The following is a 27,976-nucleotide window of genomic DNA, read 5'->3' on the forward strand; positions in this document are numbered from 1 at the left end:
TTTCCTGAGATGCTGTTTCACAGAAAACAATTAAGGGGGGGAGGGTAAGTTCAGGATAATCGCTTCGCTGTTGGAGTACGGTTGATGGCAGACCTTGGCTCCAACAGCAGAGAGAACTATCCCTACCCAAAAGGCCTGGGATTTATGAACAGAGGACAGATCGTTTTTTGACCTTTAGTATCGAATGCTTGTAAAATTCCTTTTAAGCAGAGTTAAGAGCTACACCCATGGCTTGGAGAGCAACGACGGCCTCTCTGAATCAGGGCATTAGCTGACAGGCCTGTTGTTTTATGTTTTAGCAGCCTTCGTTTGCTTCCCCCAGACCGTGTGTAGCCATCATGATAGCGTTCTCCCGGCTCCGAACACACTGCGATGAATGCCTAAGGAACAAAGCAGTGGTTGCTGTGAGAGAGGAGGCCGTCACCGACTATGTCACCACAGCCTCAGTTTCCCCAGTGGAACGTGACTGGTAAGATCTCCGAGGTCATTTCCAGAGACTGCACTTCTAAAAACCATGTCAGTAACCTTGGGTATTGGCCAATGTTTTCAGTGTCCCTTCCGGCCCACTGTGTTCGATGGTGAACAGTTGGTTTGGGGCTCTTGTATGGGAGACGAGGAAGCCAACAGTGAGTTACAGATGTGTAGTGTGCATTAGCATTGAGTGTCCTCATGTGTCATTAGGGGGAAAGGCCCTAGAAGACATGACGCTTGCCATCTCTTTTAAAGACAGGTGCTTTGAGCATTCCCCTGAGTTCTCAAATACCCTCCAGCACTCCAGGGATGGCTGCTGTGTCTGCACCAGGACTCAGTGAGGCCTTGGGTTACTCAGAGCCTCAAGATTCTGATCGACTTCTTTTCAAATTCTGCTGAGTAGGAACAAGTTACATCCAGTCCCTTTTCACTGCGAACCCAAAACATCTGGATCTTAAATGAGGGACATTCGGCGGAGGACGGCTCAGCTACTCGCAAATAACAGCCCTGGGTTTATTCCTTGTTGTCAATGAGTATCCTCCTTCTGGAGAGAAGCTGCAGTGAGAGCCTACACCCCCACTTTTTACATCCGTTAGAGTCCTCCACTCTCTCACACTGCACACATATCTTCAGCTATTGAGTTCAATGGATGAGCTGGAAATTAAACAGTGGCGTCAGAAACATCAATGTCCTCCACAAAATTCTGCTTCCACAGAGTGAATGTGGTCCATTTTATATTTTTTTCTTAAGTCTCAGTTTTCTTAATTGTAATGTGTAGACAGACTGCTATTCTTATAGGGTGGGGTGAGAAGAGACAAATCTTAGTCTAAGTGCTCCGTAAAGGGCAGCTCTGACTTTCGCTTTTGTTGAGTTAATGCAAAACGCAAACAGAGAGAGCCTCTACGTGAAAGTGAGGCTTCCTAACCTTCTAGTCTTACTTCAGTGCACTTTCTTATCGGAAAGATGAGCGGCCCACTGTGGAGGGAGCTTGATTGCTGGCCCCTAAAAGCAATTAAGAGGAGACACAGTAGTCAGCGATGGGATGCATTCCAATGCTTTTATTTACGTTGCCTATTTGGACCACAAGCCAGCCAGCAGAGTTCAGCCCTCAGGGAGAACTCTACGATCCCACTCAGACCATCACTCCACAATGCGGCGGAATGACTGGACAGCGGGGGACGCTGCACCCCAATCCACGGGCTTCCGGTACTCCTTCTTGTCCAGAAGGTACTGTCTGCCATGATAGCTGGGCAGCTCATAGAAGATCCAGGTGCCTTCTAGTACCTTACAGGAGTGGATCTCCCGCAAGTGAAACCGCTCCATGGTGGAAGGGCAGTCCTCCGTGGTTTCGTACATCTGGCCACTGAAGTCACCCTTTTCGAAGATCTGAATCTTGTACTGGCCTCCACTAGACTGAAAGCAACGAGACCAACAAAAGGAAATGAGCAGCCATTGCTATAGAAGTCATTAGCACTTCGGGAACTCAGAGAGGAGCCTCTCATCCTGAATGGAGGGTCGTCAGAACTCCTGTCCCCACCATGAAATATCGAAAGGGCAGACTAGCACAATTTCTATAAACATCTATGAGGTAGAGAGAGAACAATTAGTATTTCGTGATCTCAGCCACGAGGCGGAGAAGTAACGTCATTTAGCCTACTGATGAAGTAAACTTAAGATTCTTATTTCATTCAACAAAAAAGAGGTGGGAAGACTTAGGAAGGGGTCTGTGGGGAGAGGGGCTTGGATGGAGAGACGGCTCAACAGTTAAGTGCTTGTTCCTCTACCCACAGACCTAGCTCAGTTCCCAAAACCTCCATCAGTCAGCTCACACCGAATCCACTTGCTAACCAAGTTCTAGGCGATCCAACACCCTTTGCTGGCCTCTGAGGCTACCCGAATGCGAATGCGTGTGTGCACGGGCACACTCACAAGAACAGAATCTTAAAGAAGAAAGATGTGGGATGGTGGCCGCACAGCGAGCTCCCAGACTCACCAGATGAACAGCTCTGCAAGAGCCCAGGCGGTCATTGAGGCCCATCCAACGCTGGTACTCAGGGTACTCGCCCTGGGGTAAGATGTACATGTGCCCCGCGAAGTTGGGCCTTTCGTACACAGCCCAGGTGCCACCTTCTACTCTAATGGAGTTGCAGCGACTCAGGTACGAGCGGAAGTCTGCGCAGTCACAGTCGCAGTCATAGCGGCGGCCTTGAAAATTTCTGTCTTCGTAGAAACTGATCTGCAGCACAGAGCAGTTAGAGAGCTGAGGAGCCGGGCGGCTTTGCGCACAGATGCGCACTGTCACGTTAGAACGTCAGTATGGCTTTTCCTTCTACTGTGAAGAAAAACACTCAGTTCTTTTTTACCTCACACTTGGCTTCTGGCAATCTTGTCAACAAAGGGGATAGGAAGTTTCTTAAAACGGAGTGGAATAAAAGAATGTCCTTAGAGATGCCAGTAGCCTCGGACCAAGGTATATTTAAGTTCCCATAGCCCTCTACTTACCACATTATATCATACATGTCTGTGTATGCGTCTGACCCTCTCACCAGGCTGTTTAGATTCTTCCAAGGGTAAAGACCAAATCTCCTTAGCCTACAGGCCCCCTGGGCCCAACACCAGCTGACAGATGCTCTTAACAAATGCTCTGTGAGGATGACTACCCACGGATGGACACAGGGCATGGGTAGATGGAAACGCATCATGACCACATTACAGAGAGAGCGGACAAAAATGGTCTTTGCTTCAAAGTCTTACCAGTTTCTACCACAGGACCTGGAGTGTCTTGTGACACTGGGAACAAGTTGCCACGGAGAGCCAGACATAAACCCGTGCTCTCGAACTACTGCTCCATTGGCCCTGCTACCTCAGGTAAGGCATTCCTGGAGACTTCCACTTCCCACTGGTCGGTCCAAAGGCATGACCCAAATACACTCACTGTGAGTGTACAGTGGCCGTACAAACATGAGCTCAGGTGTTTTCTGGGTGAAATGGGGGACACCTAATAGGAACTCTGGGGTTCATAAATCTTTTTTTTTTCCCGGAGCTGGGGACTGAACCCAGGGCCTTGTGCTTGCTAGGCAAGCGCTCTACCACTGAGCTAAATCCCCAACCCCTCATAAATCATTTCTGAATACCACCGTGAAATAAAAAAGTAGATTCCTCCCCCACACCCCCACACCCCCTCCTTGTTGTTCAGTAATGCCACAATCAGAAAAATACCAGTTGTAAGGGAGAAGTGGCTGATTTCTTGGCATTATGCTGCCACCTTGTGGCTCATTTATTGACTTGACAGAAGAGCATTGTCACAAAGGCGCAGAAGGAGAGAGATAGTCCTCGGATTTTTTTAGTGAGAGTATCAGGGTGAGTAGTCTTCCAGGAACAAAGGAAAGGGGGCAAGCCCATTCAGACATAAAATACGTGAGGCACACAGCCCACCATAGGAACTAGGGACTAGTAGTGTGCGGGGTTCCCTCAGTACCAGTAAACGCCAAGAGCAAGAGGATAACGTGGACAGCTGACAGCCGCAATGGGAGAGCACTCTGAATGGACCCAGGTGTTGGTGACTCATTAGATGGGGAAAATAGCAGATTCACAAAGGGCACAAGATCCTTTCTCTTTAGTCCTGGGTGACTCTTTCTGCAGGTGGCACACCCAGAGTCCTTTCATCCTGCTGTAACCTTTCCTGTTCCCTTTCTGTTCCTTAAAAAAACAAACAACCCCCCCCACACAAACCAACAAAACGAACAAAACCTCACACACAAACCAACAAAATAAACAAAACCACACACACAAACCAACAAAACAAACAAAATCACACACATACACACACATACCAACAAAAACACACACACAAACCAACAAAACAAAATCTCACACACACACACACACACACACACACACACACACACACACACCGACAAAACAAAACACACACACTCCACATTATTTCATTTCCCCGCTTCAATTTTGTTTTTCTACTCCCTCCCTCTCATCTTAGCACAGCAGAGTTAGAGGTATATGATACCTGCTTATAAATGAGAGGGAAAAAAAATTCCAGCACAGCTCAAGTGACTTTGAACAGAGGAGCATGGAGCCTTCCTAATCTGTAAAGCAAGGTAAAAGTGTCTTTCTACAGAGGGCAGGCTGAGGGTAAAATGGCAGTCAAGTGTACAGTTTAACACTTGACTTGAAGTTGTCAATGAAGGAGGGGGCTTTGCCAGGCTGGAGGAGCTACGGGCACTTGAATGGATGTTGGGAAGGGAGAGTCATATTTCTGGGTGGGGAAGAATTCCATGTGGAGAAGATACTGGTTGTCAACCTTCCTAATGCTCTGAACATTTAATACAGTTCCTCATGTTGTGGTGACCTTCAACCATGAAATTCTTGTTGCTACTTCGTAACTGTAATTCTGCTACTGTTGTGAATTGTAAGGAAAAGAAATGATATACAAGATATCTGTGATCGGGCTGGACATGGCTCAGCAGTTAAGAGCACTGGCTGCTCCTCCAGAGGTCCTGAGTTCAAATCCCAGTAACTACATGTTGGCTCACAACCACTTGGAAGGGGATCCAATGCCCTCTTCTGGAGTGTCTGAAAACACTGCCCCGTCTATGCACAATTCCTACTTATGAAGGAAATGTGAAAGCTGCCCATTCTGTAGCCAATGGATGGGCTGTGGTCCTCTCACATAAAACTTAGAAGAGAAAAAAAGTGTTGGTTTTCCTAGAAATTACTACGAAATTCCTGTCACATTTATTTTTCAAAAATAGCCTACCAACCCAAGCAGAAAGAAAAATATCTCGATTTTTCCCACTGGTTAATGAAAACATACTTAACAAACGCTGTTGCTTTTGCTGAGCCACAGTGCCTCGGATTAATCCGGTGACAAGATGGTGAGAAAGGAAGAACAAGGAGAAAGAACGGGTTTATTTACATGATGTCTGTGTCTCTGCAGACTTCTCCGTGGGACCTAAGTGATTACAACACTGGACATCTGTCTGGATGGATGTTTGCTCTGTCTGTCAACTGAGGAAAAAGCACTCAGGCACTCGTCAACCACAGAACCTTAGGTTAACAGCCACCTCTGGACACCGTGACTGGAGAGCATACACTGTCGCTTACATAACTTCTTGCTAGTCTCAGTCTAAATGAGGAAACCATAAGACAATCTAGATGGAGTTTCCACAGCACGTATGGCTTGAGCCTTGAAAAGCATTCCTGTCTCAGTAACAACAAAAGCCAAAGATGCTGCTATCTGGGCTCAGGGAGGGGAAGACGGGGAGCAAAGACAATCACCTAACTGCACGTGCCACGTGACCGTAACATGCTCTGTCACACACGTTTATGGGGTCAACTGGAGAGACGAAGTGTGATTTGAATGTCGGGGACCTGTTTTTTCAAGGAGGGAAAAACTCTGTCTTTCAGAGAAACACATTTAGATGTCCATCATCCATGCAATGAAGTCAGCTACTTCTCCAATGGTACAACAGACATCAAATAGAGCCGAACATTAACAACTGGATTTACTGAGCATTTTTAAGTCTTCCAAGGTTAGCAAGTCTCAATGTTTTCAAAGCGAAGAGTTGGAGGGGCCCTGCGTGGGGATCAGGCAGTGAGTGACTCTGCCCTTCAGAGTCATTGATGACTACAGAAGCAAACCACCTGAGCCATCAAACCGTTGGGTCGAATATTGGTAAAGATTCTGCCAGGACACAAGAACCACTTGAATGAAGTATTTTAAGATTTAGTTCACTGGACCGGCCTTTTGGACCGGTAACGCGTGAGGCTAAGTTACGGACAACAGAATGCTGACTACTGATGCTTTCTACTGCAGTCTTCGCTATTCCTGAAGAGAGTTACATCCCCAGTTGCTGGACGGCGGCCATCGTGACGGTTCACATAGTGCCTAGTGCAGCACCCATCCTAATGGTAAATCTTTAACGCAGTGTTAGATGATTCTGTTAGACTAGAAACAAGCTCTTCTCCATCTTCTCTCCCCGGCCCTGGCCCTCAAGCGTTAGCTTACTCACCTCAGGGCAAGGAAGCGAAAGCTGTGCTATGAGCGAGCCACTGGATGAGAAGCGGGTTAGCCAAAAGGTCTCTGTGGCAGTTGCTTACCTTGGCTCCGGTTTTAGACATTGTAAGTGCAGAGGTTGACTCCCGCACTACTGAGAGAGATTCAGGGCAGCTCTGGGGTTACAGGCACGGGGACATTTATATGGAGTGGCTTCAAGTCAAACATCTGCTTAGTCATGAGAATTGGATCCAAAATTTGAGTCAGTCATTTAGAGTCTATTGATGGTTGCTAGAAAAACAATTGGGATTATGAAATAAAGGAGAGCGCCGTGGTCCCTTTAGTGCTCACCCAGCCCTGCTGCATTGTACACTTTGCTGAATCAAGGCACCAAAAACCCAGCCAAAAGTTTTAAAGGTTCAAAAACAGGTCTTTCTCTGTGCAGTTTGTTTTCCTCAGCCAACGACCTCTTGGACATTCCTAACGTCTTTTTATCCTTCAACAGAGAGCCTTCAGAAGAAGCCAAAGACCACCCTCTACTTCTGGGTAAGCAAATTCACTAAGAACTAAGAGTCAAGAAGGCTCATCTTTGGCGGGGGGTTGGGAGTCCCCCAAAACATTTAAATGTTTTAAATGTGGATTATGTTAGGTGTATCAGTGTTTGGCTCCAATTTGATTACTGCCATAAAACTAGGTAAGATGTCTGCTTTCGGCAAACGCATGCTGATATGTTTAGGAATAAGATAATGTCAGCAACTTCCTCTCAAGCTTTGAAGGAGAAGACTGAGTGTGGCAAATGTAACACCTGGGCACTCTACTCACAGCACACAGGGTTCAACGGCCTAACCTTTCCTTCTTCCTTCTCCCCTCTCCCTCCCCTCTCCCTCCCTCCTTCCTTCTTTTCTTAAGAGTCTTACTATGTTATGTATCTCTGCTGGCCTGGAACCCACTGTGCAGCTGAGGCTACCTTCAAGTTCACGGCAATCGTCCTGCTTCAGGAATCACGAGTTTGCCTCACCAAGGTCAACTCACCTATCATTGCAAATGTCTTTCAATTAGGGAGACTCACACAGTGCCATGTACACAGGGGCAGAAAGCTGCCTTGAGACTCCAGAACTTTCTGAGCCAGACGCTCTCTGCCTGTTACACTGGGATCTTCTCAAGCAAAAGTTTCATCTCTAACTTTGGGAATAAGATGAAGACTTTGTACAATAAACTCAGAGAAACACCATGTCAGCTCTTCCCCCTTTTAAACTTTCCCAGCCAAGCTCAGTCTTCTTCGAAGTCCAACTTCACCTTTCCACTAACAAATCTCCAACGGGTATCTTTACGAATGTAGTACACAAGAGTGATCCGCTTAGGAAGGGCAACTCTAGGGGCTGGAGGGGCTCAGCAGTTAGCAGTGCTTCCTGCTTTTGTAGAGGATTGGACTTCAGTCTAACAGCAGCCCCGCCCAGAGTAGCTCACAGCTCCAGTCCCAGCTCCTGGAGACCTGACTCATTCGGCCTCCTTCAGCATCCACCAGTGGACACACACACATACATATACACATACACACACGTACACACACACACATGTACACACACACATGTACACACACACACACACGCGCGCGCGCACACACATGCTCACACGCAGGCACACACTCACATATATACACATATGTACTTAATAATAAAAATAAATCTTTTAAAATGTGCTTTGACATGTAGATTACCAAGAAGCAAATAAACCATGGAATGCATTTGCTTCCTCAATTGTATGCACTTTAAATCCTGTAATGCCATCCCCTCTGGTTCTTCATACTTTGTTTATTCCAATTTCATGCTAAAGTAAAAACTACCAAAGCTTTGAAGGCTTAACAAGCAGGAAGGGAGTTCATTTTACTTGAGAACTAGGAGCGCTGCGCTGTGAGGATAACTAGTAGTTAAATGACCTGCGAGAGTGACTGGGCTCCTCTCTCTCGCTGTCTTATAGGACAGGGCTTTACAGCCACATAAACCAAGTCTGGCACAGTCACAGAATAACAACAGACACCGTTCATTAAAGTTAAAAGTAAAACATCTTTTTAACAAAAGAAGAAAAATTACTTTTTTGAGTTTATTGAAATTTGAAGCAGAAAGTAAAAAAAAATTATACAATTTCCTGTGTTTTATACTTTAAGGCCTAAAATACTATTTTATAAAACTACCTGTGCTATAGTTATATGCCAACAGACCATTCTGTCACTCTTTTTAAAAAAGAGAGTAGCGATTTCCTTCTAATTAGTTTCAAAGAACCATGTAACAATTTTTTCATTTCTTTTCCTTCCTTTCTTGTGCATGTGCATGTACGTGTGCATGTGTGTATGTGTGTGTGTTTGAGACACAAGGTCCTCACCATGTAGACCAGGCTAGCCTGGAACTCAAAGAGATCTGCCTGCCTCTGCCTGCTGAGCCCCGGGATTACAGGCGTGTACCACCACACCTGGCTAGCGTTTTTAGCTAGGACAAACCCCTTTCATCGTACAAGCTAAAATATGAAGTCGGCTGTGAGTCTGCACTTGGTCACCGAGACACTAACGTACACACAGAGCTGCCCTGCCCACTGTTCCATTTCCGCACAACACGTGACCTTCCGACCTTCCACAGTAAGGTGCTTTTATGAAAGTCAGAAGTGAGTACAGAAAGGAACCAGCAGAAGCTCTTGGAGAGAGAGAAGCTTGAGATCTCGTGGGTAGCAAGGATGCCTTTCCAACAGGCTTGAGCAGACACCATTCTCCGTTCCTCCTCACGTCTCCAGAGCCCTGCAGAGGAGAAGAAAATGTAATGTAGGTAAATTAATGTTCATGCTCTATGCAAAATAGAAAACTCCTTTCACTTATAAACTCATCTAGGTTGTGTAGATCACGAGAATTCAGAGTCCTTTTTGGTGTTAGCTAACGGAGAAACTACTCAGAACTCGGAATTGGTAGACTGAGACCAACGGGAATGTTAGTGTCTGTCTCTTTGAACAATCCCTGTACTTCCAATCCCAGTCCCACACTTGTTAACTATATATTATGAGATTGTGCATATTTTTAAGTTTTTTATTTTATGTACATGGATATTCTGCCTGTATGTTTGTTTGTATGTATGTATGTATGTATGTATGTATGTACATGCACACATGTACATAGTACCCTTGGAGGCCAGAAGGCATCAGATCTTTGGAATTGGAGCTATAGACAGTTGTAGGTTAACATGTAGGGCTGGGAATTGAACCTGGGTCCTCTAAAAAGGCAGCAAGTACTCTAATCAGTGAGTCATCTCTCCATCCCCCAAAATTATGTTTGGGCATGCTGGCACACACCTACAAACCCAGCACATGGTACTGAGGCAGGAGGACTGCTGCAGGTTCAAGGCCAGCCTGCACTACAAAGAAAGACCCTGTGTCATGAGCAAGTTAAAGGAGAAATATACACTTTAGAAAGGCAATCCTTGTTTGCAGCTTTAGAACACTACAGTCCCCTAAGTAGGAAGCATATGTCCACGCAGCCCACTCCCGAGGATAAACGCATCTCAGGATGAGTGCGCATGCTATGCTTATCCACACAGTGTGCCTGTAGGGGACAGAGGACAGCTTTGTGGAATCACTTCTCTCCTTCCATCTTTATGTGGGTCCTAGGGACTCATATATGTCACTAAGCTCATAATGCAGCTGGCCCTTCCCTCTGAACCACCTCGGCTGCCACATTTTCTATTTATAAGCGAGCATCACTATATGCAAACAAGCATCTGTGTGTGTCAGCGAGCATCTCTATGTGTCAGCGAGCATCTCTGTGTGTCAGCGAGCATCTCTGTGTGTCAGCGAGCATCTGTGTGTAAGTGAGCATCTCTGTGTGTATGTGAGCATCTCTGTGTGTCAGCGAGCATCTCTGTGTGTCAGCGAGCATCTCTGTGTGTAAGCGAGCATCTCTGTGTGTATGTGAGCATCTCTGTGTGTATGTGAGCATCTCTGTGTGTATGTGAGCATCTCAGTATGTATGTGAGCATCTCTGTGTGTCAGCGAGCATCTCTGTGTGTCAGCGAGCATCTCTGTGTGTATGTGAGCATCTCTGTGTGTATGTGAGCATCTCTGTGTGTATGTGAGCATCTCTGTGTGTATGTGAGCATCTCTGTGTATGTGAGCATCTCTGTGTATGTGAGCATCTCTGTGTGTAAGCGAGCATCTCTGAGTATGTGAGCATCTCTGTGTGTAAGCGAGCACTTCCATTTCTCTATTTTCCCTATACTTTTTACTTTTAGTCTTCGAAAACTTGAAAGCAGCAAGTTAATTTCTATTTTAAAAACAGTTTGTGGGGGCTGGAGAGATTGCTCAGTGGTTAGAGCACTGACTACTCTTCCAGAGGTCCTGAGTTCAAATCCCAGCAACCACTTGGTGGCTCACAACCATCTGTAATGGGATCTGATGCCCTCTTCTGGTGTGTCTGAAAAACAGTTTGTGGGCTGGGGAGTTGGTTCAGCAGTTAAGAGCACTTGTTGCTCTCGTAGAAGACTCAAGTTCGATTCCACGCACCCACATGATGGCTCACAACTGTCTGTTACTCCAGTCCCAGGAGATTGATGTCCTCTCTGTTCCTCAGATACCAGGCATACATGTGGTGCACAGACATACATGAAGGCAACCCACTCATACACGTTTTCTGAAAAATCTTTTAAAATATGATAAAAATAGCATTTAGATTAAGTAATTCTCAGCAAATTTATCTCTATATTCTCTTCTGCATAGTTAATTCATGGCTGTCTTCTAGTGTTCAGTAATAAGCTATTTCTTTGGATGAATCTTAACTAATTTATTAATAATGCTCTATGTATGATTATTAATGACCAGTGTTACTAGTTTTAGGAGACAGGAAAAAGATGCACTAGAGAGGAGGAGTAGAACTTAATGCCTGGGCTGGAGAGAGGCCCAGCAGTTAAGCACACACACTGCTTTCCCAGAGGACTTGGGTTCAATTTCCAGCACCAAAGCTCACAACCACCTCAAAGTCCAGCTCACAGGAGCTGACCTTTGACCTTCTCTGGGCACACTCGCTCAGGTATACACACCCACATACACACACACATCCCATAATTAAAAATAAAATATTAAAAAACAAAAACACAATTAGTGAGGAAAATGGTAAAATTTTGATGGTATACAAATCGCAAAGAAAGGTAAAACTTGGCCATTATATTTGCCCAAATTTCTGAAATAGGCACCACTTGAATATTTAAGCTTTCTCATCAAAAAACTATGTGGGTAAGTGTCTACCCGTGGGCGGGAGCAGAGGAGAACACTGACAAGAACATAACACACTGTGCGCTCTTCTCTGTTTTGTGTGCCATCAGAGTTCCTGATAGTCCTGCAAGTGCCCGTGTTCTAAATGCCTACCCATGGCTCCATGTGAGGTCCTTTTTGGCCACTTGGTTGGAGGCTGCTGGAGGTGAGACGAGGCTGTCCAGCTGCTGTCGATGTCCTGTACTAACCAACCACTCATAGAACTTGTTCTCCACGAGGACCTGGAACTGCTTCCTCTGCTCCCTGAAGTTGTGATTAAGAGCAAAAAAATGTAAGGAGACTAAGCCCAGCAGATTTCACTCCCACACCTCCCTAAAATCTCAACACAACTAAATGACCATGCAGTTACCCTCTAGTTCTCAGTGGGTTCAAGGCACAGTGACACACGATGTCCAAAGCCTGGTACATTGCATGTTCTTACTGAGGACAAAATGAATGAGCCTGTGTTCTGACTGACAGGAATAAATGCATAGGGAAAAGCTGTCCTTCTGTGCAGCTCAGTTGACTGTGATCTCAGTGTTTGTGTCCCTGTCAACTACAAGCCCTTGTAGAAGACAGGAAAGAAGCAAGGTAAACACACGGCATGGAGCTAACTGTGTGTGCAGAGGAAAGCCCTGCTTGGAGAACAGTGTCCGCTGAGACCGCAGCATTACTCTGAGTGTCACTGTAGGAAAGGAGTGGACAGAGAGGCCTCTCTAATGTGAGCCTCAACAGAAGGACACATGAGATGAAGAAAGAAGCAGCAGGATTACGTGGAATGGACTACCAAACAGAAACGATCGAGGCCCTAACTTGACAGCATGATGCAGGCAGGAAAGGGAAGTGCAGCCCCACAGCTGGGGACAATTTTCGCAGCAGCCTGGCAGGACACAATTCCACTGAATCCACAGGACACCAACAGCAGACAGGGCTAGCTGCAATGACTGCCGTCCAAAGCAAGAACAGGGAACGCCACAACCCCAATTGCACAATTTCACTCAAGTCCAGTGGTGAGGCCGTAACAATGACTGGCAAGCCCTGTCTCCTGGGTGAGTGGCTGCTGACACTTTGAGATCCGCCCCATCCCAACCTGTCTGAGAGGTAAATTATTAAGTTACAACCATGCAGCCACTTTACCTGAATGCAGATGCATTCAACCTTCAGCAAGGCCTTGCTGCCCACAGCTCTCCACAAATCACACAATGTGAACCAGGATCTTAATGGCAGTTTGCCTTCAATCTGCTCTCTGTCTTTCTACACAGAAAGTTCTCAACTCACATTTAACTTAATGGCTTAACTTTGACAGAATAAAGCTGATGTGTTTGCTCTGCAGGAACTCTACTTCAAGTGTGTGTGCGTGTATGTGTGTGTATGTGTTTTCAGGCTGGTAGTCTGCAATAATGATACTCTTTTTAATGCTGGGCAGCAGCTGTGAAGAGAAGGCCTGCAAGCCAACGGTCAGAAGAGTGGATGTTTTATGGTGCTCTCACACTGCAGAATCAGCTGGAGGCTTATGTACAGTAAGTGAATTTTTGGCTTACACTGAGTTTTGCTCTGGACGTAACCCTAGTGTAAGCTAAGGTGTACATTTATCCCCAAAGTTACACTAGCTACTTTTTCAGTATTTAGCACCATTATATGCTAGAATATAACTGCTCACCACATTCCAGACTCTACAAATCTCCCTAAGCCTTTCACGTGTATAAGAGAGTCTAGGCATTTAAACAGTGGAAACATTTATACAGCAAGTGTTCTAAAGGTAAATTTTCAATAAAGCTCTCTTTTTATACACTCTATTACTGTATTATATGGTATCATAGTAACTGAAAGAAACAGTAAGGACAGACAGAGAAGCACCTCTGGAACGAGGCCAACAAGGCTGTATTTGAATCCTTTGTGACTAAGTAAAGTACTTAATCTTAGTTCTCTAGTCTTCATCTGCACCTGGGTACAGCTATTGGAAATAATCAGTGGGTTAGCATAGAGCTGATCAGATCAGTGCTTGGGACATCCTAAGTACTCGGCCTGTGAGCCTGTGAACATCTCCATCCTTACTGTATACTAGAGTGACGACTTCCTACCCAGAAGGCTCTGAGTACAGTGAGATCACCAACCTGCTGACATGATCCATGAGGTGAGAGCCACACCCAGTGTTTACACAGGTAACTGTAGTACTTCTGCATGGATCCCCGACTAAGGCCTAAGTTGTGACTGTTGTTGACCATAGGGGTGTGTGTGTGTGTGTGTGTGTGTGTGTGTGTTGTATATATATATCGGTATCATGTATGATGTACACACACAGTACACACACTTCAATAGGGAGCACAGATTGAGATTTACAAGAACTTGGCCCTGTGCTCAAATGGAGATAAAGGAGTTATCGCCACCATGTTCTAGTACTGTAGAATTTCCTTTTTCCCCTCTTAGAATCTCTAACAAATGAAATTTGTCCACCAACATATTTGCAAAAATGATTACTTATTCCAAGCATGGGTAATTTTAAGTTATTCCCAGTGGTCTGCTGAGAAGAAATTGGTTAATACAAACTTAAAAGCTGAGAATCAATTTTTAGAATCATTTTCACAAACTTACATCCGGAGCCCGGCCTGCAGTCCAGGTACTTCCGTCTGCCCCGTCCTCTCTGCTCTCACCCAGACGATGTCTCCCCTTCCAATTGGCTCTCTGACTGCCTATTTGCCAGCCCAAAGTTCTATTTAAATCTGCTCTTGGCCTCCAGTGAGTAGTCTGTGTGCTGTGGGGCTTACAGATGCTTCTGAGTAAATAAACTCCTTTCTGGACTTCATCCCACAGCATAAAGCAAATACTGAAAGGCTTCTACTGTGGGATTCTAATGGGATGTTCAGGGCCTGATCATGAAAACATGGCATAACTGGACTCAGGTCACTTATCAAGCTTAGAGACCACCGTGCTGCACCCTGAATCCCGCCTTAGATTCTGCTTCTCAGATATCTGTTCCTCCGCTCCTCTCAGATATTCAGACTAGTCCTCACTTGCTACGCAAACTTCTCCTTCTTCAGGACCCATTACAAATTCTATCTCCTTGACACATCTTCCTTAGCTGTTCGCACCAATGTCTGTGGACTCTGTGTAAGCTGCATGCCATGACTCGGGCTTCTGGAGTTCAAAGACCCAATACCCCTTAAATAAAAATCTGGGCATAACACAATACCCACAGCTGTATGTGTTAGCCCTTGTAAGTAATTTTTAAAAAGCCACTTTTGTGCCCCCTAAGTAGAATGAAACACAGTATTCTATTCTGCAAATCTAGTTTTAAAAAAGATACTTTTGTTATTTCTCCCACTTTAGCATGGATTAAGAGAGCAGATAATAAGAACTAGCAAGAATCTACAGGTGAGCCTTGGGAAAGCCACCTTCAAGAATGTGACGGGTAAGTCTGTGGTGTAGTGGGAACCATGAAAATCTGTATTTTACATAAGGTTGGAGTCCAAAGCCAAGGCAGTAACCAGTATAGAGCGGTAAGAGGATGCTAACAGCTAGGCCATTTAAGACCGAACCACATACCATTTTCTAGACAAGATTGCTTTAATTCATGCAAGTCTTACCTCTGCCAACCAAGTGTAAGCTGACTTTTATTGTGAGTCTTACTGTGCACCTCCCACTAACCTTGAATTTGTGATCCTCCTGTTTTAATCTGTAGCTGCTGGGATCACAGGCTTGTGCCATAGAGCAATTTCAACTTCTTCAGGGAAGGAGCCTAATACCTGAATACCTACCTGCTCATTACCACCTTCTAGCCACAGCACCTACAATACTAACCTGGGGTCCAAGCCCTGAGGAAGGATGCACAGGTCATTTTAATTTGTGTGGCTGGATACTATAAAGTATCCAGATTAATTTGTCTTCCCATCAAGTTCTGCACAAATAGCAAAACGCTGACTCTAGAAAACACTCACTTTGTCAAACGAGCCTCCTTCACAGTTTTCTGCCAGTTATGTATCCTCTGCTCTCTGTGAGCCAGTGCTTTCTGGTAGGCAGGGGGGAGACCCCCAGGTATCTCTGCTGTGTCCCCTTCCATCTCAAAGGGAGTGACAAATACATAGAACTCAGAGGGAGGCAAGAGCTGGAAGACCCTTGTGTCAGTGCCTTCTCCGCCCAAAACCACCGGGTCATTCCAATAGTTAGGCACTGTAGCAAGGCCAGTCCTGGCCATGTGGTCCTCTAGCATTGGGTAATGGGTATGAAAGGGGGCAAAAGTTACTGTCTTGTTTCCAGAGAGAATAAGTGGGCGTGAAGGGGTCATAATGTGAAAGGTGCAGCCTGTTGTAGAAGACACGGACAGTCGACGGCAAACAGCAATGACTTTCAGATTCTCACAGCCGTGTAGGTGAAGAGCCGTCTCCACAGGACCCAACACAAAGGTACTATTCCTGCACTTTTCAATTGTCACGGACCTGAAAAATTTTAAATGAGTTAAATTCTTCTGAAAAAAATTAGCTAGAATAAAATTCTTTCTCAAAACAAAAACCCCAGTCCCAAGGAAATGTCAAAATATTAGGAGCCTATGCTTACCGTAAGGGGGAGAGCAGATATATGAAAGACTCGTTGCAGCGATGAGCCCTGACGTGTGCTCCTACTAGAGTTTCTGAGCTCTTGGCCAGTGTCTGATTGCAAACCTGGCTCATAACCACGATGCGATGCGACCGAGGGGCCATGTGAGCATTGCAGACAATCTTAGCTCTTTTGGTCGCACCTTCAACTGTATAAGAAAACACAAAAAATAATGCAGCTTCAAATAAAAAGAAAAAAACATGTGACCATGAGATTATACACATCTACATGTGCTCCTGCCTACAGTCCATTACATGTGAAGAAATAAACTTAAGAGTTAATGATAAAGTAGTGTTCACTGTTCTTTTTCTATATATCTGTAATCTTTCAAAATCATCTTTAACAAATATAAAGCTATAATAGCCTAAGATTTCTGGTAGAGCTAGGATGTGTTTTCTCGTTTACCCGCTAAGTAACATGCCTAAGGTCCTACACTAGTGACAGATCCTCCTCAGGATGTCCCACTGTCACCTCAATCATAATGGCCTCCTAAATGCTACACTGAGTATTCTCCATCCCTCTCAACTTACTAACAGCATCATCCAGGACTCTCACTTGAGCTCATGTCTTCTCTCCGAAAAGCATCACTACTGGGAACCCATCTTCCCTCTCAGGGTCCCTACAGACACAGCATGCCAGAGTCTCGGTGCTCGGCCCGCACTTCCCACTAGCCACAGGACAATCTATACTGGTCCACGTGGAAAGGATACACAACTATGCTAAAATTCTTCTTTTAAAAGACTTAGTTTTTAATTGCACATGTATCATATACAATACATGGTTATGTAGAAAAATAACAGTAAAAAGTTTAAATATTGGTTTGTCATCAAACTATTAGAATTTTAATGTAATCTTATGAGATTAAATAGTGTTACTTTTCCTAACAGTGCCTACCCTGTCAAGGTTCAAATGCTCCCTTAAGCCTAAGTGTTTTCTATGAAGCCAAGGGTTACATAGTTTCACCTACATGTCTATAGGATCCCCCAATCTCAAGGAGACTCTGATGTGTGGAAGAATGGCTGGGCTGGATATAAACTTCCTGGATCACTTAAAAAAAAGAAAAGACGTCAGACTTGGTAGATAGTGTGCAATTGCTCTGTTTTACAGTACTATGAAAATATGAAAAGATGCGCCTCCCTCTTTCTGGCGGTGCTGCTCCATGGCAGAATGCACACTCAGGATGCATGAAGCCCCTGGCATGTCCTAAAAAATCCTAAAAAAAGATTCAACTTTCTTGGGGGAAGGGTTTGAGACAAGGTCTCAGTATATAGACCAGGCTGTCCAAGAATTCACTCTCAGAGACCAGGCTGGCCTCAAACTCAAATATCTACCAGCCTCTGCCTGCTGAGTGCTAGGATTAAAGGCATGCAACACCATGCCCAGCTAATTATTTAAAATGTGTGTGTGTGTGTGTGTGTGTGTGTGTGTGTGTGTGTGTGTGATTGCTTTCTGTGGGACTATCTTTGCAAGTCAGAGATTGTTAGAACAGAGCCAACATATTTTTTTTCTCAATAATTTGGTCTGGCACCTAGTTTAGTAGCACAGATATGTGAACTGTTTTCCTGGTTCTTTTCTTGAAACTTACACATGGGCCCACAAGTCAACAGCAGTAGAACCTATCTGTGAGCCACAGCTGGACTGCCAGGGACAGACAGTGACACAGCCAACACTGGTCTCTTGTTATTGTTCATACCATTGCTAATTTAGAACAGAAGGAAATATATTCCTTGCTTGTGTCTATGTAGCTAAAAGCCACTTGTCCTACACCAACTCTAAGGTGTCGTCTACTAGTTTGCCAAATTCTGCTACTAAATGGAAATGAAAAAGCCTCAAGCAAGCACCTGACAGCAGAGGGAAGAGAGAACTGGGAGAGGATGGGCCATAGCTTCTGTGAATGTAACGAAAGATCCAGGACACCTGACGGCAACGCTCCACTGTTCAAAGCACATGCAGATCTTCTTTTACAGGGGAGCTGGCTTTTCTTGCTTACACACTGTGGTGGCTTGAGTAGGAATGGCCCCCACAGACCCATGTGCTTGAATGCTTGGCCCATAGAGAGCGAGTGGCACATTAGGAGATGCAGCCTTGTTGGAGGAAGTGTGTCACTAGGGGATGGGCTTTGAGGTCTCAGAAGCTCAAGCCAGTTTTTTCCTGCTACCTGCAGATCAAGATGTGGAACTCTCAGCTCCTTCCCCAGAACCGTGTCTGCCGTGCTTCCCGCCATGATGATAATGGACTAAACCTCTGAGACTGTAAACCAGCCCCAGCTGAGTGTTTTCCTTTACAAGAGTTGCCATGGTCATGGCGTCTCTTCACAGCAATAGAACCCTAAAAGATATTTACTTGGTTTCCTTCCCCTTTGTTTTTATCTGATAGTCATGTGTGTTTTGCCTACATGTTTGTTGTGTACCACGTTTGCACTGCAGAGACAGAATTTCATTATGTAGCCCAATTTGGCCTTTTTCCTGTGATTCTTCTGCTCTGTCTTCCAAGTGCTAGATTGCAGGCATATGCCACTGCACCAGGCTAGAAGACATCTGATCATTCATAAACCAGCCAACAGTAGGTATCCCTGTTGTTCAAATTAACATTAAGTAAAGCATTTTTCTTTAAATACCTTTATGAGCCCAAGCCAATTTCTTTCCAGACTGGAGGCAAGCAGATAGACCAAATGGATTTGTAGTCAAACAGGCCCTCAACCATGCTTCCAGCTTGTACAGAGAGAAAGTCTTAGAGATCTTTGAGAAGCCATTTGCTGGGTGCAGTGGTTGCCACAGTGCAAGTTCATGAAGGGGGTAGACCTTCTTGGTTCTGCTCACGGTGCCTTCAATGAGAAAGCTGAGTGCCGTGACAGCTTCTCGTGAGAGCAGACTACTCTGGGTTGAGTGGAAGGACTCAGTGAGCTGTTCTGGATCTAGAAGCAGCTCGAGGAGCTCTGACAGATGATTACAGACAAAAGCCTGGTGATTGTAGTCATTCCAATTCTAAAACAAACAAGAAAAAAGACTCAACTGAACAAAGGTATTCTGTAAGATAAAAACTTTTCATTTTTTTTTATTAACTTGAATATTTCTTATTTACATTTCGAATGTTATTCCCTTTCCCAGTTTCCTGGCCAAGATCCCCCTAGCCCCTCCCTCCCTTCTATACGGGTGTTCCTCCCCATCCTCCCCCATTACCACCCCCCCCCAACAATCACGTTCACTGGGGGTTCAGGACCAAGGGCTTCCCCTTCCACTGGTGCTCTTTTCTAGGCTATTCATTGCTACCTATGAGGTTGGAGCCCAGGGTCAGTCCATGTATAGTCTTTGGGTAGTGGCTTAGTCCCTGGAAGCTCTGGTTGCTTGGCATTGTTGTTCATATGGGGTCTCGAGCCCTTTCAAGCTCTTCCAGTCCTTTCTCTGATTCCTTCAACAGGGGTGCCGTTCTCAGTTCAGTGGTTTGCTGCTGGCATTCACCTATGTATTTGCTGTATTCTGGCTGTGTCTCTCAGGAGAGATCCTCATCCGGTTCCTGTCAGCCAGCACTTCTTTGCTTCATCCATCTTATCTAGTTTGGTGGCTATATATGTATGGGCCACATGTGGGGCAGGCTCTGAATGGGTGTTCCTTCTGCCTCTGTTTTAATCTTTGTCTCCCTATTCCCTGCCAAGGGTATTCTTGTTCCCCTTTTAAAGAAGGAACACTTTACATATTAATTACACTGTAGGTAGCTATATAAAAGTAATCTTGGTATATGTAATATGTATAAACTAACTCAAAAGCACTACAGAAAAGAACTACAGGTTCACACCCTTTATCTAATATGTTGAGACCGGAACTGTTATGTATCTGTTATCTATTTTTATTTCATAAGTTCAAAGCAATAGTTTTTTATATCAGAGGTTAAAAAGAATTTTGCCAAGTAACAGGCCATGTATCTTATGACTTATTTTTGAAGTCCTGTACAGTTAAAGTAGCTAATTATCCATTCTCTGTTCTTACACACATAATAGAATTAGCCACTTCTTGTTCTTAATTATCATGGTGCCTACCAAGACCTGTGGCCTCATCCCTGAACCTAACCTAGAATGGACGTCTTTTGTGATCATTAATTTTTTCCAAGCCTATTTTCCTTTCTAGTGAAATTTACGTGCTTGTAACACATGAAAGCTCCTTTTCTAACACACGCAGCCTTTACTATTTACAGGAGGAGGTATATTCTATTTTTCATTCTAACCTTAAACTTTCTATCAATTATTGTAAATTCTTAGAATTATTTGAATCAAATCAGGAATTCTGTAAAATCATTACCAGGAATTATAAAATCAACAATTCATTAAAATACTATTTCTTCATGAAAGCCAATCTTCATGTGATCTGCAGGAAATCTGTCCAATAGGATGGGTTAATAATACCCACAAATCAATCATAACATACTATGGGCAGAAAGGATCTTTTGTTGTCCAATCACACTATATCTGAAAAATAAGGAATATAGCAATGACAAACATAAGAATATATAGCAGCAGCAAGAAGCAATCCAGAGATGAAGCTCCTGAGGCCATGTCTTTCCAAGGTACATCATTGCAGCCATGCAAATGGTGGGCTGACTCTAGGAAGCCTTGTCCACTGCAGCTCCCCCTGCATGGCATCTACAGAGCAGGACCTGGAAAGCCATCTGCTCCTCTTTCAGAGGCCATGGTCTCACGCACGCCTGTTTTCCTCTGATAAGAAGCCATCTGCACTTCAGAGTTTCTAACCTCTCATAATTGCAGGTCACTTGTAGGCTATTCTTATAGGCCTAATGCCACATAAGTAACCATCATTAACCAGTAAGTTCTTCAGTCTAAAGGACTGATAGCTTGAGGTCTTCATTTCAAAGCAGGCCAACGAGATCTGTGCATGGTACATATGCTATCACTACTATTACTTGGGACATACAGGCTGAAGAATCCTTATACCCAGGAGTTTGGGACCAACTTTGTTAATAAAATGAGATTCTGTCTTAACAAATAAGTCAAAGGTATAACAGTGAATAAGTGAGCCTTAGGCACAGGGACTATACTCTAGGGGGAGGGCACTCTACAATCACTTATTTCTTGTATCTCGACCCCCTTTGAATCTCTACAATACTCTGCATTTGCTGCAGAAAGGTGCTTTGATGAAGGGCCAGAGGTACACTTGCCTGTGAATATAAAGTGTTTAGAACACAGTTAAAGTACACTGGATAGGATAATGCAGAGGTAGCTTCTCAAGGTCTGTGACCTCTCAGTTGTTGATCAGTTGACCTCTCAGTTGACCTCTCAGAAGTCAGTTGGCTCAGTCTACAGTACCAAGCATGAACTCCTCCCTTATATCCAAAGAAGTTGCTGGTTACTTCCGAGATTTCAGTCCCACTATTGCACCTCTGGAGATGCCCTACCAGTCACTGCTGTGGGCCAGAGGCTTTGCATTGCGACAGAACGGGCGAAGACCAGAATGTCTGCTGCTTTTGGGTCTCCTATGTTCAAGCTACACTCAATGTCGCACGCAGTATCCTTCTGCTACCTGCAGATCAAGATGGAGACTCTCGGCTCCTTCTACACCACCATGTCTGCCTACACACCGCCGTGCTTCCAGGCATGATGATAATGGACTGAACCTCTGAAACCCAGCCAGCCCCAATCAAATGTTCTCCTTGTAAGAGTTGCCATGGTCATATTATGTCTCTGTAGCAATAAAACCCTAACTAAGAGAGATGCCACAGAACTAGAGTTAGACTGCGATGAGCTGCCAGGAGGTGCGAGAAATCAAACCTGGTCCTGTGCAAGAGCAACCAGTGCACTTGACTGCTGAGCTCTCTCAGCCCCAACACAGGACTTCTCAGACGTTTATACTCCTGCTTGTTTGCCTGAGAAAAGTGTGTATAACCCTGGACGGGTGTACAAACATTTGCTGACAATAAAGCATTAAGAAATTTACTTTAAGGTAAAAGCAGAAGTTTGCACTGGGCAGAGGGTGAAGGGTCAGCTACCTGGGTGAAAAACACAAGCGTCAGGACAGGAATGGTGACAGGTGCTGGTATGACTATGGCAGGCAGAGTGCTGTCCTTATACACTGTGACTGTGGCAGGCAGAGTGCTGTCCTTATACACTGTGACTGTGGCAGGCAGTGCTGTCCTTATACACTGTGACTGTGGCAGAGTGCTGTCCTTATACACTGTGACTGTGGCAGGCAGAGTGCTGTCCTCATACACTGTGACTGTGGCAGGCAGAGTGCTGTCCTCATACACTGTGACTGTGGCAGGCAGAGTGCTGTCCTCATACACTGTGACTGTGGCAGGCAGTGCTGTCCTTATACACTGTGACTGTGGCAGAGTGCTGTCCTTATACACTGTGACTGTGGCAGGCAGTGCTGTCCTTATACACTGTGACTGTGGCAGACAGTGCTGTCCTTATACACTGTGACTGTGGCAGGCAGTGCTATCCTTATACACTGTGACTGTGGCAGGCAGAGTGCTGTCCTTATACACTGTGACTGTGGCAGACAGTGCTGTCCTTATACACTGTGACTGTGGCAGACAGTGCTGTCCTTATACACTGTGACTGTGGCAGACAGTGCTGTCCTTATACACTGTGACTGTGGCAGACAGTGCTGTCCTTATACACTGTGACTGTGGCAGACAGTGCTGTCCTTATACACTGTGACTGTGGCAGACAGTGCTGTCCTTATACAGCTGCTCTACGATGCCCAGCTTAATTTCAACACACTTTTTAGTGGAGGGGAAGTATTTCCTTTATAAGCTATGAGCAATACCTTATTGTGACAACTGGACCTTTCGGCTGGGCTAGGAGACTTCGGTCTGTTTCTGGGACTGGGCCATTCTTCCCCAATCAACGATGTCCGCAGCGAGATCTTGTTTAACTGCTGGATGTACAGGAAGAGCAGAAATCGCAGCGTGTCCACAGAAAGCTGTTTGGAAAATAAGAGATGTATATACCTTACTGACAACTAGTTTATAATTCAGTATACAGTAAACTAGGGCTCCAAAGCTTGATCTTTAAAGTATCGAATTTAGAAACAGCTACCATTCGCAATGCCAGATGGAGAAATTGCTACACCACAGAACTGGAGTGACTTCTGGAAACCAACACACTTTCCGTATGTACACTGCAGGTGAAAAGGCAGCCTCAGTTACTGGAGAAAGTAAGTGAGCAAATGGAAGGAAAGCTCAACCAGGCACTAAGGTTTAACCTAGATTCACAGGCTCACTAAGAAAACCCCAGGCATCAGCGTAACAACTAAAGCTGGTCAGTGTGGCAAAAGGAACCATGCAGTTTCCTCATGCATGTGCATGCCGGAGGGGACTGGGTCTCGGGCTCTTGTAAACCACCTAAAAGAGCTTGTCTGACTTAGAGAAAATGCCAGTGTCGTAGCACATGTCTATAATTCCAGCATTCAGTAAGCCACACTGGAAGGAGTTTTGAGTCTGAACCCATCCTGGACTACACAGTGAGACCCCTTTAAAACAAACAAAGCCATACACAACCGAATCCAAAATCACTACTGTTCTGTTGCTGTCACCTTATTTGAGGAAGGGCGTGGCTTGAAGCTCATATGTTTCAGACTCCGGTCAAGTAATGTATCTGGGTCCACACTTAGATCTTGAGTGTTCCAGCCCAATGTGCTGGCTAGTCTCTGTCCACTTGACACAAACTAGAGTGACTGAACTGAGGAACTGCCTCCATTGGCATGACCCCTGGTCATGTCTGTGGGGCATCTTCTTGATTAATGCTTGATATATGAGGTCCAGCCCACAGTAAGTTGTGCCAGTCCTGGGAAGATGATCCCAGGTTGTATAGAGAAAGCAGTGGGCAAGCCAGAGGAGGCCAGGTAGTAAGTAGCACTTCTCTCTCGTCTCTCCTTCAGTTCTTGTCTCTGGGTTCCCACCTGAGTTCCTGCTGACTTCCCTGAATGGACTGTAACCTTTAAGTAAATAAACCCGATTCTAATGACCTTACCTGAACCTAATCACGCTCCAAAGGCACCTGTCTCTAAACATTGTCGATAGATTAGATTTTGGAGTGCTATTTTTAAAGAATTTTAATAGCACATATTCATTACATGAACAGTGGACTTTGTTATGACATCATCATACACATAAACCACATACAGTAGTAAGGGCTAATTCCATTTTCCTATACAGCTCCATTGAGCATACATTTTCTTTATTCACTCATCTACTGTGGACAACTAAGCTGACCCTACGTTTTGGCTGCTATGCAGTATAACCATACACATGGTCCTCAGAAGTCTAGACTGTTCTCTAGATACTAGCTATCAATCCACGAGAGGAGTGGTTCACATTCTCTCATCCTATGATGTGTGTTTACTCTTCTGAAATCCTCTTTAACTGTGCAGTTTTAAATCTCGTGCAGTCACCATTAACAACTCCTAGCTTATGTCCTGTGCTCCCGGAGTCCGTTTCAGCGTGTCCTTGGCTACATCTGTATCTTATGCTTTTCTCCTTTAACAGTTTTGGAGTTTCAGGTCTTTGGTACATTTTGAATTGTTTTTGTTCAGAGAACAGAGGGTCTGGTTTTATTTTTCTACGCATGGATATCCAGTTTTCCCAGTACCACTTACTGGAGACAACGGCATCTCTCCGACGTGCTTTCACGTCTGTGGAAGCTGAGGGGGCTGTACCTGTGCTTGCTTTGTTGCTCTTCTATCGTCTACAGTTGTTGTTGTTACTGTGGCTCCCTACGGTAACTTACGGTCAGGTACTGCAGTATCTGCAACCTTGCTTTTTCTCCACAGACCTGCTCTGGCTACTCAGGGTCACTGGTGTTTCTATAAGGCTTCTAAGATCATTCTTCCTCACACTGTGAAAAATGCCATCAAAACTCTGGGCTGCGGAGAGCCTGTGCATGACTTTTGGTAATATTGTCATTTTTTATAACATTACTTTTGTTATCTGTGAGTGTTGATGCCATTTTTATTTTCTATGTCTTCTTCAATCCCCTTCTTCAGTGGTTCATTATAGAGGTCTTTCACCTTCTTGTTTATGTTTATTCCAAGGTTGCTTTCTTCTTTCTTTCTCAGAAAGTTAATTCTTAGGATAAAGAAAAATTACTGATTTTTTTGTATGTTTTTCTTGTATCCTTCTACTTTTCTGAAAGTGTTTGTCTGGTGGAGTCATTAGGATCTGTTATAGATTGTGTGCATTTTATTTATTTATTATTTTGAGGCCAAGTTGTCTAAGCTACACTTAAGCTCACTCTGTAGCCCAGGCTGCCCTAAACCTATGATGCTCCTGCCTGTTTAGGAGCTAAGCTGGGATTACAGGCCTGTGCCATGAGACCTTGCTCAGACCAGGTCTGTGTCCTCTCAATCGCTCATGATGAGCAGTAAATCCTAACAAGGGATTCTGTAGAAGATGCTCCAACCATGTTCCAACCACAGCACACGTGAGATCTAAAACTCGCTCGCTACGTGCACAGAAGCACAGTGAACAGTGGCCGTCAAATGCTGAGGCAATGGTGAACCTAACAAAGCTTCAACTGTACAAGGTGATTTAGTTCTGTGGGTCTGTGATACAGCACCACGCCTCCAGCTAACAGCACCGCAGTAAATAGGTAAGGTTTTCCAAAAAGTTACAATGCATGTGCTCTTAATATATGCACTAGTGAAATAACAACGCATGTGGGAGAAATTCAGGAAGGTGACAGATAGACCTGTGGCTGTTACCGTGGTGACGGCTTCAGAGTAAAGACCTGTTCTCAAGCTCCTCATGGGAGGAAAGGCACCATTTTCCCCCCTCTGTTGTTCTTCCCATCTGTGACAAGAACAGGCACGCTCTACAAAGAAGCTATCTCTTCCCACAGGAGAAGAGGTATGCTGTCAAGCACTCCCTGGAGGAGAGCTGCGGCTCCAGTGGAACCTCTGTGTAAAATGAACAAGAAATAAACCCTAAGCCTCTGTATTTCATTGTTTCATTCCCCCTGCCCAGAAGAGTCATTTAACACGAAGTGACCCAAGATATAGAACTGTGGTTTCTTGAGTCACTGCTCACACAACAGCCCACAGATGCACCCAGTGCAGCTGTGCAGGACTGTTGGGGAAATGAGAAACAGTTATCCTAAGCTGCTGTTACTATAATTAACCTGCTATATATAATTAATATACTCTGCGAGTCATTTCTACCATAAGAATGAAAAGCTCTCAAACCCATCTCTCAACTTGTACTCTAACCTTTTTGCACACCAGTCATTCCTACTAGCTACGGAGCCCATGATGGCTGAGGTGTTGGCCTCTGTGGTTTGGGTGAGTCATATGTTGAAGCTAGAAACCAGCATGGCAATGTGAGGAGACAGTGGACCTGTGAGAGGCCTGCTAGGGCGCTAGGTCTTGCTGAGTGCTGCCCTCAGAAGAGATGCAGTTCTCCCAGGATTCTTTGAGTTAGTTCTTGCAAGAGGGGTATGCCCCATAGCCACTTAGAGATTTATGGAAAGAGAATTTAAAAGTGACAAACTGGGGGGCCTGGCACAGAAAATATTAAAACAACAGAGTTGCCACGCACGCTGCCCCTGGGTTACCTCTGAACTGCAGGAAGAAGGGTTTAGAAGCACCATCTAAAAATAGAATCTCTAATTTGAAAGGAAACAAAGCAAAAAGATTTGAAAGATTTACAGATCCTCCTGGAAAGGAGCAAAAACTTATCATGTAGGAGTGCATCCAGTAACCTAGCATGAGATCGGCATGGATAAAATGAGGACAAGAGGACAAGAGGAAAGTGATGTGGAGGGTACCTCAGAAGTCTGCAGGGCTACCTCTCCTACCTCAGGCCCGGGGCCTTAAAGGGAAGAACTGTCTCACAGGCCCAGTGCCTTGAAGGGAAGAACCGTCTCAGGAACAGGCTCTGGGCACTCTCCATACACTCTCGCCTGCTTTCCAGAAGAACACTGCCGACATGAGACTCTACACTGAGGGCTGAGCCTGAGAGTCAGAGAAGAAGAGCTGCTTGTGGCTTCAGGATGCAACCCCAACCTACCACAAGGGGATTTAGAGTCTTAACAACTTGTGTCTGCTCTGATGGTGTCTGGATGTGCTCTGGGCTAGTTACTGCTGTTTAACTACTCCCTTTGGGATAGCAACGTTCACCCACAGCACAGCCTAGCCCACTACATACTATGAATAGAAAACTTGATTTTACAATCTCATAACTGAAGAGTTTGCCTTGGACCTCCAATGAGTAACTAGCATTTCAATAAGTTAAGATTTAGGGACTCTCACAGAATATGATTCTGTCTGTTGGCATATGAGTTGTGTGGAACAAGAGGCAGAAGCAGAATGATAAAATGTGTCCGTCCATTCTGAATATTCATGTTGAGATTTGATCGTCAGGCTGAGGAACCAAGGGGGAGATGTGACTATAGCATGGAGTGGAGCTGAGGAGGCGATCAGGTTAAACAGGGTATCAGATCCGAGGCCTGAGATTCAAGACTGCTGGCTTTGTAAGAGGGAGGGAGACTGTCATACACTCACAGGCAAACAGTGTCCCTCACCACGTGCCACCTTCCCATTCTGCTGCAGGTCTCTCCCAGCACGAATGCTAGAGCCATGGCCTGTCACCGTCGCATCTCTAGCACTATGAGCCATA

At 45.0% G+C, this 27,976-nt stretch overlaps 2 protein-coding genes across 4 annotated transcripts in view; both read right to left on the minus strand.

The window, feature by feature from the left end:
* Window positions 1-1,509: 1,509 nt before the first annotated feature.
* Window positions 1,510-6,654, minus strand: Crygs (crystallin gamma S). The gene is made up of 3 exons (XM_032899221.1): window positions 6,589-6,654; window positions 2,465-2,707; window positions 1,510-1,884 (listed from the first exon to the last, which is right to left on the minus strand). Exons 1-3 carry the CDS (start codon window positions 6,607-6,609, stop codon window positions 1,612-1,614), a joined length of 537 nt encoding a protein of 178 aa, XP_032755112.1. The 5' UTR covers window positions 6,610-6,654; the 3' UTR covers window positions 1,510-1,611.
* A 1,688-nt stretch (window positions 6,655-8,342) lies between these two features.
* Tbccd1 (TBCC domain containing 1) overlaps window positions 8,343-27,976 on the minus strand; it is a 35,681-nt gene continuing 16,047 nt past the window's right edge. For 2 of the 3 annotated variants that reach the window (XM_032900016.1, XM_032900017.1), the window contains exons 3-8: window positions 23,131-23,286; window positions 18,972-19,338; window positions 16,316-16,502; window positions 15,700-16,197; window positions 11,879-12,028; window positions 8,343-9,269 (exon numbers count right to left, since the gene is read on the minus strand). In XM_032900016.1, the coding sequence (XP_032755907.1) occupies window positions 9,254-9,269; window positions 11,879-12,028; window positions 15,700-16,197; window positions 16,316-16,502; window positions 18,972-19,338; window positions 23,131-23,286 (1,374 nt within the window). In that variant the 3' untranslated portion in view covers window positions 8,343-9,253. The remainder of the gene's footprint in view (window positions 9,270-11,878; window positions 12,029-15,699; window positions 16,198-16,315; window positions 16,503-18,971; window positions 19,339-23,130; window positions 23,287-27,976) is intronic. The other variant, XM_032900018.1, reaches the window with a different exon arrangement.

This window comes from Rattus rattus, chromosome 4 (assembly GCF_011064425.1).
Source record: "Rattus rattus isolate New Zealand chromosome 4, Rrattus_CSIRO_v1, whole genome shotgun sequence".
Lineage (NCBI taxonomy): Eukaryota > Metazoa > Chordata > Mammalia > Rodentia > Muridae > Rattus > Rattus rattus.

Coding starts and splice junctions, on each gene's coding strand:
- Crygs (XM_032899221.1), bottom strand. CDS start 6,609: ATGTCTAAAACCGGAGCCAAG. Junction 2,708..6,588: donor TGTCTAAAACCGGAGCCAAG/GTAAGCAACTGC, acceptor TCTGTGCTGCAG/ATCAGTTTCTACGAAGACAG. Junction 1,885..2,464: donor CTTGCAGAGCTGTTCATCTG/GTGAGTCTGGGA, acceptor CGTTGCTTTCAG/TCTAGTGGAGGCCAGTACAA.